The sequence below is a fragment of the Symphodus melops genome (genome assembly GCF_947650265.1).
Source record: "Symphodus melops genome assembly, chromosome: 10".
In the NCBI taxonomy this organism is placed as follows: Eukaryota; Metazoa; Chordata; class Actinopteri; order Labriformes; family Labridae; genus Symphodus; species Symphodus melops.
In genome coordinates, this window is record NC_136700.1 from 3,672,244 (window position 1) to 3,689,659 (window position 17,416).

Below are 17,416 nucleotides of genomic sequence, written 5' to 3' on the forward strand. Positions count from 1 at the left end.
TAGTTGTGTTACCTGCTTGTAATGCCACTCAAAGTACATTCATAAATCTTGACGTTTCTCTGTTTGTGGACATGTTGTGTAATCACGTCGCTCTCTCGGTCTCCTGCAGAAGACTTGATTGAAATCAGCTTTCCTACATGTAATGAGTTGTACCTCCAAATGTGCTCTAAAGCTGCTTGTAAGCTGTTGTTCAGACATCAACAAATCAAATGCAAGGTTTAGGTAAATGTGTTTCGTCACCAGCTGGTGTTAAAATATGCAGAGTCACAGCAAATCCGGAGGGAAGGGGCAAAACTGTGCAGACTATAAGAACCAAGACAATGGCTGTTTCCTTTTTCTTTCCTTTTGTTGGCTCTGTTCAGCGGTAAACTGGATTCAGAATGAAACAATGGCTAAGAGGTTTAAACTGTCAACTCGCAGCTTTTACTTACAGGTGTTAACAGTTTAGGAATTATCCCCAGTTTTAGGGAACAAAAGCATGTAAAGGATAAAGACTGGAAGACATTGCATGAAGTCTGAGTTTATCAGACTTATAATGCTTTGCAGGTGAGACAGAGTGTTTGCTACACAGACATCAGCATGTTGGAGCTCTGCCAGACATCTTCACCTCATGCTTGTCTCTGTCAGGCCTTCAGCATTGGAAAAAAACCAAATAAAAACACCTGTGCAGTGTGTGGTTGGAGGTCAGATGTCTGCCTTAGCCAGCAACAAAGCAATGAAAGTCAGCAATTTCTGCAAGAATGCTCAACCATATAAACCTCCCTTATTGCCTTTTCTGTTTGTTTAGGATCATTAGAGCCATTAACAGAGAGCCGACTTTTTCAGATTAAATGTCCCTTTAAAAGCCCAGACTGAATAATAATGCTTCATATAAACACCTCACCAGAATAAATGGACCCAGACTGATTTTCATTGTTTATAGGTGAATAGTTTAAACCTTTTCAGTTCACTAATCGAAAATTTGAATAATAATTCTTCCTGACCGTGTTCTTCCTCTGTCTTTCCCCTTATGTTTACGGATACACATAGTTGAATGAAAGGCAACTATTGCACGAGTCAGAGTGTAGAGTGTCATCTTCACACAGTCTGTCAAATTCTACTCAATCGATCGAGTAATTCAAGAGAGTTACTTAAAGCTACTGTGAGGAGTTTGGAGCTAGTTCTGAAATAGACTGAAATGAATACTGATGTCTTCATATGATCGACAGAAGTGAACAAGATCGTCAACGAAATGCTGCCGTAGGAGAAGTGTCGGGCAGGCATGCTAAAGAAACAGATATTTTCCATTACAATTAGTGATTTGATTGAACTTTCTAAAGAAGGACAGGTTAGATAGTTTCCCTGCTTACACATACTTTATGCATGACGACAGCAAAAGATTAGATGAACAGCTTTATGCACAGGGGGCACCAAAATCACCACAAACCAAAAGTCAAAGACAAACTGCACAAAATGAGAACTTCAGTTCAGGAGCTGTTTTGTGCTGCTCATCCTGATCAGAGTCACTCTTGTCTGCAGACCCAGACCCGGTGACAGGCGACATGGAGTCGGCTATGGCTGTGCAGCTCAACCCGTGGGTGGAGTATGAGTTCAGGGTGGTGGCAAGCAACGCAATCGGCACCGGAGATCCCAGTGCTCCCTCGAGAGGAGTCAGGACTAAAGAAGCAGGTAAGTCCTCTGAGCTGTCATCAGTGCTGGATAGAAGCCACATTCAAGTCACATCTTGACAGACATAATCACCCTGAATCCAGGAACTTTATATAACACACTGAGTTCAAATTCCAGCTGAAGATTTATTGTAGCTAGAGAGCTTACATTAACTTGTGCCCCCACACGCCACTTCATGACCAAGTTTCATTTCCATTGTTGATATACTCCGTTTTAATTGGGCAAGAAGTTGAAAATAAGCTGCTTACATGAATTTCAACAAGTTTAGTGGTTCTGCTCAAGCAGGCAGTCATTGAATGCCTCGAGGCAAAGACACAGCAGAGTAAACTATTTATGGTTGGCAAAAAATGAACTGAGACAGACTGGATGAGGCGTGCCGCTTCGCTGACTGCTCATTTCTCATCTCGAAAATGTAATAATTACAAAGGTCAGTGGTCATTTGGAAGAAGCTTATTTAATCTGTCCTTTCTCCTCAGCATAATTAACAGACTAATTACTGGCTCCACACAAATGTTCCGGTATCAGACATTCAAGTTATAATCCATGATCCAAATGTCAGCAAAAGGGTGCTTAATTATGACGCAGCTCTAAAAACCTGTTGTCACCCTCGAGATGATTGACAGGTACTAAAAAGCTGGGACAAATACAGACAAACAACAATGAATGTAAAATATTTTCTGATAATGCAAAGGTTTGTTTTCCCTCAAGAATGTTTATACAACATTATAACAGCGTGGGTTTTTTGTCATGGTTCGGTTTTGTTTCATCTTGCTTTAGTTTTCCTAAGTGTTCTGTTTCGTTTCCCTTGTGTGTTTTAATGTTCATAGTCTTGTGTTTTCGTTAGTCTTAAGTGTGTTTCTATGTTACCTAGATAGATAGATAGATAGATAGATAGATAGATAGATAGATAGATAGATAGATAGATAGATAGATAGATAGATAGATAGATAGATAGATAGATACTTTATTGATCCCGAGGAAAGTTTATTTCCTGTTTTAAGTCTAGTCTTTAGTGTTTCCTGTTTTATTTTGTATTATCAGGTTTAGGTTGTGTTTTTTCGGTGTCAGGTTTTACTTTGTAGTTCTCAGTGTCCTGGTCTTGTGTTCTCTGCTCTGTTTCCCTCCTCTCTTGATTACCCTGATTGTCCTCACCTGTCTGATTAGTCTCCCCTGTGTCTGATTACCCCTGTCTATATAGTCTCTGTGTGTTTTTACCCTCTTGTCGAATCATTGTCTTTTGTATGTCGTCGTGGCCTGTGGTTTTCTTCTCCCTGTCTCCCTGGATTTTCCTCGTGGTTTTTGGATTTTGGTTTTTCTTGTGTTTATTTGTCACTCGTGTTTCGAGAGGTTTTGGATTTAGTTTTGTTTTGCCTTTTGTTAAATAAATTTTAGTTTCTGCAATTGGGTCCTCCCTCCCTGTTTTCCTACCTGAATCGTGACATTTTTTTTTTTTTCAGTTGAGTCACTCATTTACTGTTTTGCTTAATCATAGGAAAAACTTTAACAAGATTTTTTATTTTAGCTCAATTTTATGTGGTTATAATAAGAGAATTTGTCCCTTATGAACTTGAAATCATGTGTTATTGGTGTTGGGGCAGTTAACTGTTAACTGTTAACCTTTTCCCTTTCACACAGTACCATCAGTGGCACCGGCCAACGTCAGCGGGGGAAACGGCCGCAGGCATGAGCTGGTCATCTCGTGGGAGGTAGGTTCCATGCAAAACACCCTCTGTATCTCCAGCGTGACAACCTATGTGACAAAAACGTGTTTGTCACATTCGATCCTTAAGTGTATATACGAGTATTTACATTACCTCAAATATTTCCAGCAGCTAACAAACCCAGAGAAATCCATATTTTATTATGGGATGTGTCTGTCGTGGCAGTCGCCATGAAACACCAGCTGTTACTACTGTTGCCATACTGCCGGACTGTTGCTGTATGTGCTGCTGCAATAAAAACATCCTGTAAAGTCGACTTGGAGACATCATTGGTTTACATATTCTCTTCCTCAGCTCGGTTTCACCCGTTCATCTTGACTACGGTCAACGTACAGTTTGTTTTTGCTGGAGGGAGTAGCAGAGAGAACTCCCATGATTCCCCGCCAGCCTCGACGTCCTCTTTTTTTTTTTTTTTTTAAATTGTTTTCATTGAGAACCAACTACGGTGGATTGTACATGCTGTGCGTTTCAAATCATTGGTACGCAGTTCAGATTTCAGACTTTTGCACATTTATTTGATATTCTTCATGTCTTGGAGATTAAGTCGTCATTATTTTTGCACAGTATGTTTCTTTCTTGGTTGAAACATTAACTCCAGATGACACCTGGCCTCTTGAATGTCTCCCAGTGCTGAGATACTGTATAGTATCGGTCTTTCATAGAAGTCTTCTTTTACTCCACGTTCAAGGCTTCTTTTCTTAGTGTAGCAGTTTTTCTGAACTGAGGGTGTAAGAACACTTAAGTGTCGGCCGGTTTGACGAGGCTTAACTCGAGATGCTCAGTTTTTATTTCCTGTCAAGTTATTTATCCACCAGCGACGAGACAAACAAGGAACAGCAATTTGTTCATCTTCATGTTAGTTTGAAAAAAAAAAAGAGAGAGAGAAAATGAGTCACATATGACACATGTGGCTCGATCCTTGGCCTTAAATCACCTTTTCCAGTTTAGTTCACATTTCCTGTTACCAGAAAAAAAGCAGATTAACTCAGCTACCTTTAAAGAAGGCTTACAATAATCTGTGGTATCACAATTATACTAAGAAGCATGAAGAGAATCCTGCACGCAACATTAGAGAGGAAACGCGTTCAGCTAATTAGAATAATCACCACTGAAACACAACCAGACTAATAATAAATATCCTCCCTGCCTACATATGAATAATGTGCATTAAAGTCATGAACATACATACTAAGAAAGTTTCCGCTGTGGTGGAGGCGTACGAAAACAGACTGATGACTATTTCAGGGATCTTTACATGATTAAATATAGAAAGAATCCTGCTGTGTAAATCACTTAATATTATTATTCACCACATGTAAAAGAGTAAAAAAATAAATAAATCGTGATGAAAGATATATATGTATGAGATTTTATCATCCTCCATCTGCCACGATAAACATTTTCAAACCCGCAGGCTGAGAATCGGTGTCGTAATCTAAGAGTGAAAACAATGTGGCTGAACAAAGGTTCACTTTAAACTTCTGTTCTGAAACTACAGCTTTGTCATTGTTCCCTGGGGAGTTCAGCTGTCACTAAGTAATACATCCCGCATGTGAGTGTGTCTTAATAATCATGTCGAGGTAGCTACTGCATGTGCCATTCATTACACACCTTCACTTTTTCTTACCTGGGAATACTTGTCAGACGTTATTAAGGGGGATGAAGAACAGTTGATGGAAGACGGGGGTCCTTGAGGTTCCTCTGCCTCAAGGAAACGGTCTAATGATTTTAAGATACACGGATTGTTGCATTAGTTTACAGTCAGTTGTGTTCACTTCAGGTGAGAATGGATGACGAGCTGCAGTTTTGCGTGTTGCGTGCCGGGGACCTGCGTTTGTTCCTGTCGTATTCCCTGAACCATCAAAGTGGGATCTAATTAAAACATTGAGGAAAGTTTCAGCAGCTGAAGTGAAAATAAAGAGAGGAGAGTGTAGGGATGTTCTTAGAAGAGACGGATGCATTGGGGGATTTGCAGGAGGTGTATTTAAAGAACAACATTGAGCGTCAGAGGTTGACAACATCTGAGCAAAGACAACTTCTGCACCAATCTTTGTGAAACACTGTGTGTAGTGGAGGTCTTATTTAGGGAGATTCTTATGGTGCACAGTTTATTTAAGGTAAAGGAGCAGCTGTTAAATTCAGAACATTTTGCGGTTGATTTATTCATCTTAAGAAGTCCATTAACAGGTGTACTTGATCTTAATTTTGTATTACTTTGCAGTTAAAACCGATGACAAGAAGCAGGTGAATTCTCTTAGCTGACATTTAAAAGGACGTTAAATTAGCAGAGCTCTGAATCATTGAATTTACCACAGCTTGGTGTTTTAAATACACATCAGTTTGTCGTGCCTTAATGCAGTGATAGACTTTAGCTGCAGAACAGAAGTATTTTTTTTGTCTTTTTATCCAATCCAACTTTATGTAATGAAGCACTTTAAAACAACCACAGCTGACCAAAGTGCAGTACAATAAATTAACAAAAAGTTAAAAAAGGCGTAATACACAATACACAATAATTTAAAAGATATAAAAACATGACTCATGGTATGCTGTAAAATACATAAACTACATAAAATAAATAAAATCATCATCTTACTGTGTCAAAGGCCAGGGAAAGATGGGTTTTAAGAAGTGATTTAAAAACAGACAGAGAAGGAGCCTGTTTAAGGTGCTGAGGCAGGTCGTTCCATATTTTAGGAGCTGCAACAGAAAACGCACGGTCCCCTCTGAGCTTCTGCTCAGTTTTGGGCACCCTCGGGAGCAGCTGACCTGAGGGTGCGGGTCGGTGTGTCAGAGTGTAGAAGCTCAGAGAGGTAGGGCGGGGAAAGACCATTGAGGGATTTAAAAACAAATACAAGGATTTTAAAATGGATCCTAAAATGCACAGGCAACCAGTGGAGGGAGGCTAAAATGGGGGTAATGTGGTCATATTTACAAGTGCCAGTTAAAAGACGTGCAGCCACATTTTCTACCATCTGGAGACGGGCGATGGAGGCCCCACTAACCCCCACATACAATGCATTACAGTAATCCAGCCGAGTGGTTACAAAGGCGTGGATTACTGTCTCGAAGTGCTGCCTCAGAAGAATTGGCTTTAATTAGCTTTCATGCCTTGAGGCCAACATTTGGGGAGAGTGGGGGAATGACTTGTAAGAAAGGAGCCACAGGTCCGACTGAAACCTGTGCAGTCTGCTTGGAGGACTATTGCCTCTCTACATTGGGAGCTCGCACTAACCACTAGGCCACCAGCATGCCAGATTCCTTAGCTTAAAATTGTTCCTTCAAGATTGGGCTAAATTCAGATATGTTGGTGTCATTGTTCAGAAACACGATCCAACCAAGAAAGGTGCAGACACTCGATTGTTTAATTGTGTAACTCCACAAGTGCTGCAGACAGAAAGGTCAACAGCAGAGCTGTGGAGACAAAGGTGAAATAACCCATGTGTGGATGCACTGAACTCGGGGGAGCCTTGGCCCCTCTGATAGAAAAGAGAGATTCCCATCACCAGCAGAGAAAGGGGTCTTTCTTGTGTGGAGGTTTTGGGTGAGCGCCCATCATTAAGGCAAAGTGATGTTTTTTTCCTCCACATTTGAGATGAACGACATTGTGGACCCATCTTCAGTCACATTCTATTTCACTGAATCGTAATTCTACATGGGAGGGTTTGAGCAGGTTGAGCCTGGAAGAAAAGCTTCAACCGTTCCATCAAAGGAACAAACCAAACGGGAAATTGCTTCAGTGTAGCGGGGCAGGACGCTGTTCCACTAGATCAGAGGTTGAAGGGGTTATTGTAAAGAGGAAGCACGGGTGTGAGATAAAGATTTAACTGTATTGGTCCCAAGGGAAATAAATTCATGGCGGCAGCAGAGAAAACAAAACAAGCATTAGTATTCCAGAGGATACAACAGAGACTAAACATAGGATGGATCATTTTACTAAGCCCATCCTTAAATTGAATTGAAATCAAGGCTATTGGCAGATTTATATAGTAGATGATCTTTAAATGCAGGCATCTAATCATTTCAGCCCAGGATGGTGCGTTCATTTTCTCATCACTTGCGTGGTTGTAAGTTTTAAAGAGGTTGAGTCAAAGTGTGTTTTTCATGTGCAGATTTTCATTACAAGCAGGGCAAAAGCTCCCGCTTCATCACTGACACGGAGCACATTGCTTTTCAAAAAGGGTCCCACTTTAAATCTGCCGGAAATTTGTTTAACCATCCAGGGTCTCGGAGTTTGAGGGCACAACTTTGTCACAATTGCAGAATGTGCTGACCGAGCTGAAAAGAGGCCAGCTGGGCCGTGTGGTCCCTGTTTTACACAGAGCAGCATCAGCCGGCCCAGTGATTAAGATGTTGTGAATTTTTAATTTGGTCCCACCAGAGAGGCGCGATGATGATTAACCTTGAATCTCTGAGTCGTTCCCAATAAATCCAGTGGTGTTTACGACTATCTGTTTGCAATCTCAATCTTGACAATGATTGTACAAAAGGTAATAAATCTCACACACCGAGTAAAGAGGAAATTAGTATGAACGGTTTCCAAGTGGACAGCTTGGCTCCCGGCCAGGTTCAAGGAGCCGCATGTACAGAATCACTATGAGGAAAGCTGAAAATTTGCAATTGAGATCAGTTGAAGGATAAATTAACAGGGGAACAGTGAACAGATGTGGAAGCGACTGACAGTTATTCTTGTAGTTATTAAGTATGGGAGCCCAACTGCCACTGGGAGGATAACCTTCACATGAGCAGAAGTGCCCCTGGGTGGCACATTATAGGGGATAATGTCCATTCCAGATGGGGTGGTGTTTGCTTCTACACCATTTCCTATTTATAACTCAAGAGTGTCATTAGAGTAGCTAGTATAACACAATGACGACCCCCTTATAAATAACTACGGGACCCGGTGTTGGCAGGATGATTATGGGATACTTACATGTTACACACATCGCCGCCTGGTGCTTGGTTACACATAAAACCACGATATAGAAAGCCCTCACACTCTGCTCAATCTTGGCTACAAACTGTGATTTTAGTGAAATAAGTTCTTGTATGGATTCATTTCTCATTGTGTGATTGTCAAGAAACTGTGCATACATATTCAGCTCTTTTACAGATTGGAAAAACTTGTTCAAGCTTCAGCATACAAGTGAGTCTGACTGTTACTTAGTTTTATTCAGAAGGTTTTAGCCATGAGATCAGTTCCCATCCAAAGTGTACAAAGTGCAGAATTAAAGTACTACCTTCAAAATAGTGTTTCTCCCCGTTGTACGGTGCAATAATTGGTCACACATTGATAATTCTGTCAGTTTTTGTAGAGAACAACGGGCCGGTGCTGAGACGCTTCACTTAGTGCAGTGCCCTCCTTTTGCTGCTCGGCATTTTAAGTCACTTTAAGCTCTGCCCTATTTCTCCCCGCTCCTGCTAAATGCTTTTGGAAATAAATCAGGACTTTGTCAGTGATCAATGGAGATGGATATTAAAGGAGACGGAGCAGGAATGTCGGCCCTCTTTGGCAGTCGAGGCATGTGAGCGCATGGCAGTTCTGCCTCTCCAATCATCTGTGGAGAGTTGTCAGAGTCTGGACGGCCATGGTGGGCAGGGTTATTAAGCAGGATGAATGACTAAACACTCTCTGCAGCTTCATTCATTTTTTTTTTTTCATGGGGAGCCACTGCGAGGACCATTAGTGATGCCCCCACAGTCACCGTCACTGAGCCCAGCGGGGCCCCTCAATTTCATCCAAAAGACTCTCCTCAGGTGGATCCGCCCGCTCACCGTGTCCACACTTTTCTGTCACATTCTCCGTTCCCAAACCAGCAAGTCTGTCTGGGCTTAACCAGATAATTTGTTCATGCTGTTTTTTAAAGACTCTCACTCCTTTGCATCTCTTGAAAAGTATCGCCAGCTTCAATGATAACTTTGACGGCAGCTCATTTATTTCCGCTGATCATCCCTGTAATTATGCAGTCATTGTGATTGGTGAAATGTGAACTACATCTCTATCTCGCAACAAACCTTCTGCAGACTGGATGGCTAATTTGGAGGATGCCTTCAAGGGACAATATTACTTTGAAGCCTATGCAAATCGACACTTTACAGCAGGAGCCGTTTTCGGAGCCAGAAACAGGTGTACAGGTGTTTGTCATTTATTAAATATAGCCAAAGATTCAATCCCTGCAGCTCATATTTTAATTAAATTCCGGCTCACTTAATAAATTGCCATTTGACTTGATTAAACACGGAGCAGCTGTGGAAGACGGCTCCCAGTTTCACCACTTCAGAAAAGCCGCAGATACACATGGAATCCAGCACACAACACCCGTGTCCCAAAAATCCTGCTGTCACACATGGAAAGATAAACTGCTAAATGCTGGGAACAACTGAGCCAGATATAATTTGTTTCCATTACTGGAGACTGACCGCATCTTTATTAAAACTGGCAGGCAGCTACAGTGAAGGGGTTGAAGCGAAACCTGGAAATATGCATGCTGAAGATGTTGCAAATATGCAAATAATCCACCTTCACAGTGCTGTTAAACCACGTTTGCGCTTCATCTCAGTGGAAGACGCTCTTTGATCCTTATGTTTCTCTCTCCCGTATTTTCAGCCTGTATCGGAGGAGTTTCAAAACGGCGAGGGCTTCGGGTATATTGTTGCATTTCGTGCCAACGGGTCCAGAGGCTGGAAGGAGAAGATGGTGACTTCAGCAGACTCGACCACGTACAAATACAGAGACGAGACTTTCCCTCCCCTCACCCCGTTTGAAGTGAAGGTCGGAGTGTACAACAATAAAGGAGACGGGCCGTTCAGCCGAGTTGTCGTCATCCACTCTGCCGAGGGGGGTGAGTTTCACTGTTTGGGGTCGCATGGATTTGAAAAGCACAGAGGGAATAGTTTTCAGCATTTCTAAAAGCCTTCGCTCTGACCTCATATTCACAGAGCCAAGAGAAGCACCATCTGATGTGAGAGCTCACAGCATTTCTTCATCAGAAATTAGGGTCACTTGGAAACCGCCCAATCCTGGCCCAGGAAAACCAAGAGGATATGAGGTGCTTGTGAACTGATTTCTTCCCACTTTTCTATTTGCCATCACTGTCGGACAGTTTTCCAAAGCAAGATTGCCTGACTGCATGAGTTATGAGTTTACTTATTTCGAGGCGTATTCTTTTTTGTTAACAGGTCAGCTACTGGAAAGATGCAGAGACGGAGGAGTCTGGAAGAAAACGGAGAACTCTAAAGAATGAAACCTCCATGGTCCTGACAGGACTGGAGGGCAACAGTATGTATCTCATCACAGTGAAAGGATTCAACAGCATCGGCCAGGGTCCTGCCACTGCTGCTGTCACAGCCAGGACCAGGAAAGCCCGTGAGTGCAGCACTGACACTAATCATGTAGTGCTATTTATGGCATAGAGGCTACCTGTTAAGTTAGCTCCAAATCCCCGGGGGAAAGTGTAGTAATTGACCCAGTTGGTTGAAACTCAGCTTAAAAGTCTGTTTGAATTTGCACCCAGAGTTTTTTTTTTTTTTTTTTTTTTTTTTTGCGTTCTGTCCTCAGCTCCTGCTCAGCCACCATCCAACCTCATGTGGATTCAAGAGGGCAACAACGTGACTTTTAGCTGGGACCCAGTGAAGGCCAAAGACAACGAATCTGATGTCATCGGGTACATGGTAAATATGCGAGTCTGAAGTCGAGTTTGTTCACTTTTCAGAACATGAAGACATAAACATTCATGGAAAGACCTCATATGTATAGGAGCAAATGTTTACCACAATGAGCAGAAACACAAGACTCTGCTTGATAACACTTCACTTAATGGATCAAATGTATTTCATCAAATGTTATCATCAAAGGGACAATAACTGTAAAACTGAGATGAAGTAAAACATTCAAATATAAACACTATTTTTAATTTTAAGATTTTAAAGCCATACATCTAACCACTAAAACTAAAAAAGAGAGGCTAGAGAGGGAGTTCACAACAAGCTCCTCATACTATAGAAACTAGAGTTATGTTAGCTGGTGAGAGGGGCCACAGAACATTATCCAGTAGAAGGTAAAATAACTGTAGGACGTTTATACATGCATCCAACAATGATCCACACATATGAAAGTCCCTCTGTTTCACTGCTGAGTGTGGAATAAGGCTTTCTAAAGTCTACTGTTATCATCCACCCTAACATATGTCCATTGATGCATGTCCACAGGTCCTGTTAGTGCACCTGTGTGAGAATCATGTCTTTCAATAAACACCAGAATTTCCCTTAGGGATTCATAAAGTATGTGAAATAAATAAAATTATACACTGAAAATCCTGTTTTTATAGACGTTCACAAAGTGTGGCAATGTAGATATTCAAGTATTTACTGTAAAGCTAGTTTCTAATCATGTATAGCACTCCTTTAAAAATGACCAATCCATTTCCAGCTTAGCCTGAGAACAAACAAATCGCAGATTACTGAAAAGCTTTTTTGATTTGATGTGATTTTTATTAGACATTTAAAAGTATTAGCTAAACTCCAAGGTGTATCACAGTACTATGATCCCAGAGGATAGCACATAAAAACTTTACTTAAAACACTTATTTGCAAAGTGGTCCTCGATGGAAACAGAGCAATACGTGGAAACAAACAAATCAATAAAAAAACAACATACATCCACTAGTCCCCCTTACCACCCTAGGCCCATTGCTTTTATCTGGATTTGTTGGACAGAGAAATGAACTGTCTCTGAAGAAAAACTTTTAATGTCTTTTTTTATTTCTGTAAGTTTGACCTGTGAATGTGCTGTAATGCTGTGCTGCAGGTGTTACTCAAACAGGAGGGCAGAGGCCACAACCAGGTGACAAGAACCATTAACCCGTCCACCATAGTCTCACTGCCAGAGGGAGGCACCTACATCATTGAAGTGCGAGCTCTCAGTGAAGGGGGAGAGGGAGCGGTCAGCTCTCAAGTCCGACTGGTCACCTCCTCCGGTAAGCAGGAAGTCAGCGAGTCTCCTCCCTCACGCTGCATTACATGACCTCTGAAATCCCATCTCTATGCACAGCCTCATTTCTCTTTGTACTAATCTTATGTTCTGCCCTTAATTGAGTCGCCACAGCTGTTGTGCGAGCCAAGTTTTCTTTTGCTAATACTGTTTTAATTACATCGCCCACACAAGCCTTCCTACTCCTGCACAGCCAATTAACTTCTGAGCAACAGGATGAGCAGCAAGTCTGCAGTCCTGAGTGTGACGTGGACAGGCGGCTTTTCAGTGCGATGAATTGCTGTTTTCCGTCTCATTTCCATTTTTACTCGCAGTCCATTTTCTTCTCTTTAAAAAAGACATTTCTCTATTTCTTTCCCACGAGACAAATCACCACGGGAATAAGTCATTCAAAAGATCAATAAAGTTATGAATGGGTTTAGTTAAGCAACTTTGTTTTCATGAGCACTGTGCCTTTCTCTCTCCCCGTTCCATGTCTCAGGTGTTCGAGCAAAAAGCAACCAGTGCTCGGTGCACTGCCCGCCACAGAGCCTAACATGGACAGCACTGCTGCTGGTTCTTCTGGTGCCTTCCGCTTCCTGGTGAGGCCACTGTGCCGTCCTCACTGTCACGGTGGGAGCCACCAGTCTTCTGCTCCCATGTTCCCTCCGACTGCCTGATTGCTTTGGCCTTAAACCATCCCAGAGGGCCGAGGTCTTCCAAAGGGGAGTTTAACATGCAGCTCTTCAGACGTCACGTTTTTTTTAGTTCCCCGATTCCTCCGAGGCCCTGGACATTTGATTTGCACAGAACTTTCCACCATGACAGTAGTGGTGTACTGTAGTGAACATTGTGTGGAAAGATTTGTTTAGTCATTCATTCTAACATCATGTGTTGCCCTCATTGACTGGCGTCTAACCACTTTCAGGCGGCTGCTACAGCTCTGTGGCTCTGCAGAGCGTGAACAATTCCTCGAAAGCTGCTGTGGTCGTATTACAGGGATCAGCCGGCCTGTTTCTTTTCATTACTTATCTGCATCAATTTACCCCTTGGCCGCCTAACAGGCAATGCAGCAGAAGCTCAGTAGAGATAAGTGCATTGTTTTCTTATTCACACATTGAGGAGAAAAAAAAAGTTTTATATGGGAACAAGAATCTTACTATTTCCAGACTTGCTTTTTGTACATTGTGTTACCTTTAGAGAACAAACACAGTTGTGTGCTATGTCAAACTCTCTGTTTTTTGGTAGTGGTTAAGCAACGCTTGGTGATCCAGTTTGTTGACTGTTGGATGTATGGAAGTAGGAAACAGGTCGTCACCTGTAGAGCCCAAACACATCAATAGACAAAGACAACTCTGTACGGACTCTTGGTATCGGTACAAATAAATGTGATGTATATTTTTTAAAAACTTGTTGTTTTGTAATTTCTAAAACTCGCAATACAGATCTGTCTGTTGTGTTTTGAATGAACAAATTAATCATTTCATCTAGTCAATGATTCCCAAACACCAAGGGCCTCACAAGGCTTTGTTTGTCAGATGAATAGTCCAGGATCCAAAGGAAATCATTTTACAATCTTTACATTTCAAAATAAAAGAATTCAGTAAGTATCTTATTCCAGGAATAAACAAATGATGAATGCAAAACATTAATTACATGTGATATCAATTTATTATGTATCCCCTACTTTATAAACTTAGACTTAAAGTTCAATCACAGATTCCACTTGTCATTGTAAGAATGCTGCAGGGCTATCAGACCTTTCTGTATTTTTATGTCTGGATGATTGAATTCTTCACACGTGGCATTAGAGGCCACAAAACTTAGTGTGATAAAAGAGCCACTGCAGAGCAGAACAGGGCAGCATCAGGAGTATCTCTCCTTCCTCTCTGGCTCCTCTGCTGCCTCATCTGCAGTAGGAGCTTATCTCTCACTGGGCAAGAATCCAAATGAATTTGCCTCAAGTGTAATTAATGTTAGAATGAAGATCTGTAGACCTAAGACCTGCTTGCCAGAGCAGACCTTTTTCCCTGCCCTGCCTGCAGCTCCCTGGACTCTCCATTACACATTCACAGCAACGTGGCTAGCTTGCTGAGGTTCAGACAAGGGTACCAGCTCAAGCACGAGAGATGGGACCACACAGCTATGCAGAGGACAAACGCTGCTCCGAGCGCCGTCTATCCCAGGGATACTCCTCCTCTGTCAGACCTCTGTGTTTTGGCTACATGCACAGGAGGAGGATGGGTAGGTTGGTCTCTCTCTCTCTCTCTCTCTCTCTCTCTCCCTCTCCCTCTCCCTCTCTCTCTCTCTCTCTCTCCCTCTCCCTCTCCCTGTCGTGTTCATCATTTCCCTGTGTAGTGCAAAGCATTAAGCTGTTTAATGTAGATGGAGGGTTTTTGTGGTGCTTTTAGCCTGTTCAATGACGTCGGCTCAAACACATACCTCCGCACAAGTGCTAATGTACCGACCTTTAATTATTCATGCAGCACCTGTCGGTGTTGGCTCTTCTGATTTATGATAATGGATTATGTATCCTATCCTGCAAGGGGGCCCATTTGGATCAGAGAGCCAGAAGCTCTAGTGTCAGCAATTAAAGCATGAACTCCCACTATGCTTAATGTCAGTACGAGTGTGAGTGTGTGCACATGAGCGTGTGATTGGAAATACTGTACTTCAATGTTTGTAGATAGTTTCAGGGCCAATGAAAATAGTTTGAGAAAAACACAGAGACAACCCTATTAGCAATTACATTGTGTCCAAAACAAAATCTTCTTAAACTTAAGATTCTTTTGACTTAACTTTAGTGTAATGTTTTTGTTTTTGTCATTATTCTGAGATCAATGAATACTTTTTGCTCGCTCTTGTTTTTTTTAAAGATGAGTCTGATCAGTATACCTTTATGGTTAATATGTGTAAACTATCCGGAAATTGAAAAGGGAAATATTTTTTTCCCCCTGACAGTTTTTAACAATGCACATAAATTCACATAATCTTTCAGCAGGCCTTAAAGTGGAAGGATTCAACTGCTCTGCTGCAAGGACACTTCATCAGGAGGGCTGCTTAGGATCCGAGAAACATCAAGTTGAAGGACTTGTGCACTACTTTATATAACTTCTAATGATACTGCATTAAAGAGTTCATTTTTCAACAGTGATGCTTTCTGCAGGAAACACCATATGCACATGATATACAATCTGAATCCTGAAGCATTTAATCACAAGCCTCTTAACTTATATGCATCCAAAAAAATCCAGCAAGCATCGGTTTATACTACTTCTGTCTTCATCAGTGACTATATGTCCTTTAGCCTTTTCAAACTTACAAAGTCAAGTATTAAATTCTCTCAGTGGGGTCGTTGTCAGATATTTTTCAGTGATTGAGAGCTGAGCTGTGACTTTGCTTTTCAGGCAGGTCACAGTTTAACACTCATCCTATAATAGCTGAAGGCGTAGAGCCCTCCACCAGGCACTGCAGCTACAGTAAGAGGTAAACTGTAATATCAGACAGAGAGAGACTCTCTGTGCTTTGTGTTATTTGTCTGTCTTGCTTTTGATCTTGAGTTGAGTTGCATTCACAAAGCTGGTACATTACACTCCTTTGTGTCATTTTCAGAGTCAGCTGTTGAATTTCTTGACCTCACACATGGTGAGATAAAATGTGAAAGCAATCGAAGACGATGCGTCAGTGCAGGAGCCGATCCCATATACAAAACAGAATAGAGGCTTCTTAAAAATTAAGATAGATATATGTGTGGTGATGCTGAACGTGGCTCAGTGTGTGTGTGTGTGTGTGTGTGTGTGTGTGTGTGCGTGTGTGTGTATGTGTGTGTGTTCATGTTCTGATGTTCTGGAGAATTTTCTTTTTCAGGACCACTTACAAATTCTGCTGAATTAAAAAGCATGATTGCAGTCCCACCTAATTCAATTTTTCCTGCAATCTTTCTGAATACGCTCTAATTAAGTGTCCTCAAATCATAATTTGCTACCATTGTATGTCTGGTTAATACGGTTATAGGAGAATTAAAATCCTGTGTGTGATATGAAGCCCTCTGTGGTAATGAAAAATTCTTCAGATGAGGTTTCTATTTATGTGGAGTAAGATATCATCTCAGTTATTTCCTATCTTTGCTGTAGTCACACCCGTCGCTATCGGCGGGCTATAGGGATGCAAATTGTGTTGCATTGATGTTGCATTCTTTATCAGTAAACGTTTAAAAATATAAAGAATCAGTGGTGTGATTGTCTTTAATGGGAATTTACACTGCAACAGCCTATCACAGACTGACTAAAAAGAAAGTTAAGCTACGTATGTGATGTAGCCAAGTCACTGTAGCCACTCGACGTTACCACGGATTCTTGAAAGCTGGATGAGTTTTTGCCGGCTTACTCACTTCATTTCGCCATGGATATCCGTATAAATCCAGGCTATGCCGACTGTTCTCACAGCACACACCTTTGCCCTAACTTTAGGAACTATAAAATTGAGGCAGCAGATTGCACACATTATTGTTAATTACATCTAACCTTTTAAAAAGTTGAGTTAATATAATTCAAATCAGCTGCTAAAGAATAACCTGTTTAAAATGAGTAGATAAAAATATCTGTATGTCGGATGTCTGTCTGTATCAAACATCCCCCACAATATCAATGCAATAAGATATCAATAAGAGTCTAATTTGTAGTTTTAACATACGATGCATGTTGATGAAGTAGGTCTCGTTGGTGTGTAACACATGTCCTCCATATTGTGTTTCCTTCTCTGAAAACTGCAATTCAAATGATCCTCCAAAGATTCTCCATTATTGATGTTGGTTATGTTTAACATGATGTTTGCGTGCTGCGCGAATACAGTATAGGATTATTAAAATATGCGTACTGGCTGATAATATTTGTGCCCCCCCATGCATGCCCATGTCCCCTATAAGACTAAGGTCTGGTGACGGGTCTGACTGTAGTACACAACATTCTGTGTTTTTTTTTTACGAAGGAAATGTCAAATTCAAACTGTTGGGACTTCTTACACAGCCGGCTAATTTGTGTTTGCTGTTGGAGGTTTGGGT

At 41.5% G+C, this 17,416-nt stretch overlaps 1 protein-coding gene across 2 annotated transcripts in view; it reads left to right on the forward strand.

The window, feature by feature from the left end:
* Positions 1-13,766, forward strand: part of cntn5 (contactin 5) — a 101,598-nt gene extending 87,832 nt beyond the window's left edge. For both annotated transcript variants that reach the window (XM_079353292.1, XM_079353293.1), the window contains exons 17-24: positions 1,519-1,668; positions 3,304-3,374; positions 9,997-10,231; positions 10,329-10,438; positions 10,569-10,755; positions 10,948-11,060; positions 12,196-12,364; positions 12,860-13,766. In XM_079353292.1, the coding sequence (XP_079209418.1) occupies positions 1,519-1,668; positions 3,304-3,374; positions 9,997-10,231; positions 10,329-10,438; positions 10,569-10,755; positions 10,948-11,060; positions 12,196-12,364; positions 12,860-12,963 (1,139 nt within the window). In that variant the 3' untranslated portion in view covers positions 12,964-13,766. The remainder of the gene's footprint in view (positions 1-1,518; positions 1,669-3,303; positions 3,375-9,996; positions 10,232-10,328; positions 10,439-10,568; positions 10,756-10,947; positions 11,061-12,195; positions 12,365-12,859) is intronic.
* The last annotated feature ends 3,650 nt before the right edge of the window (positions 13,767-17,416 follow it).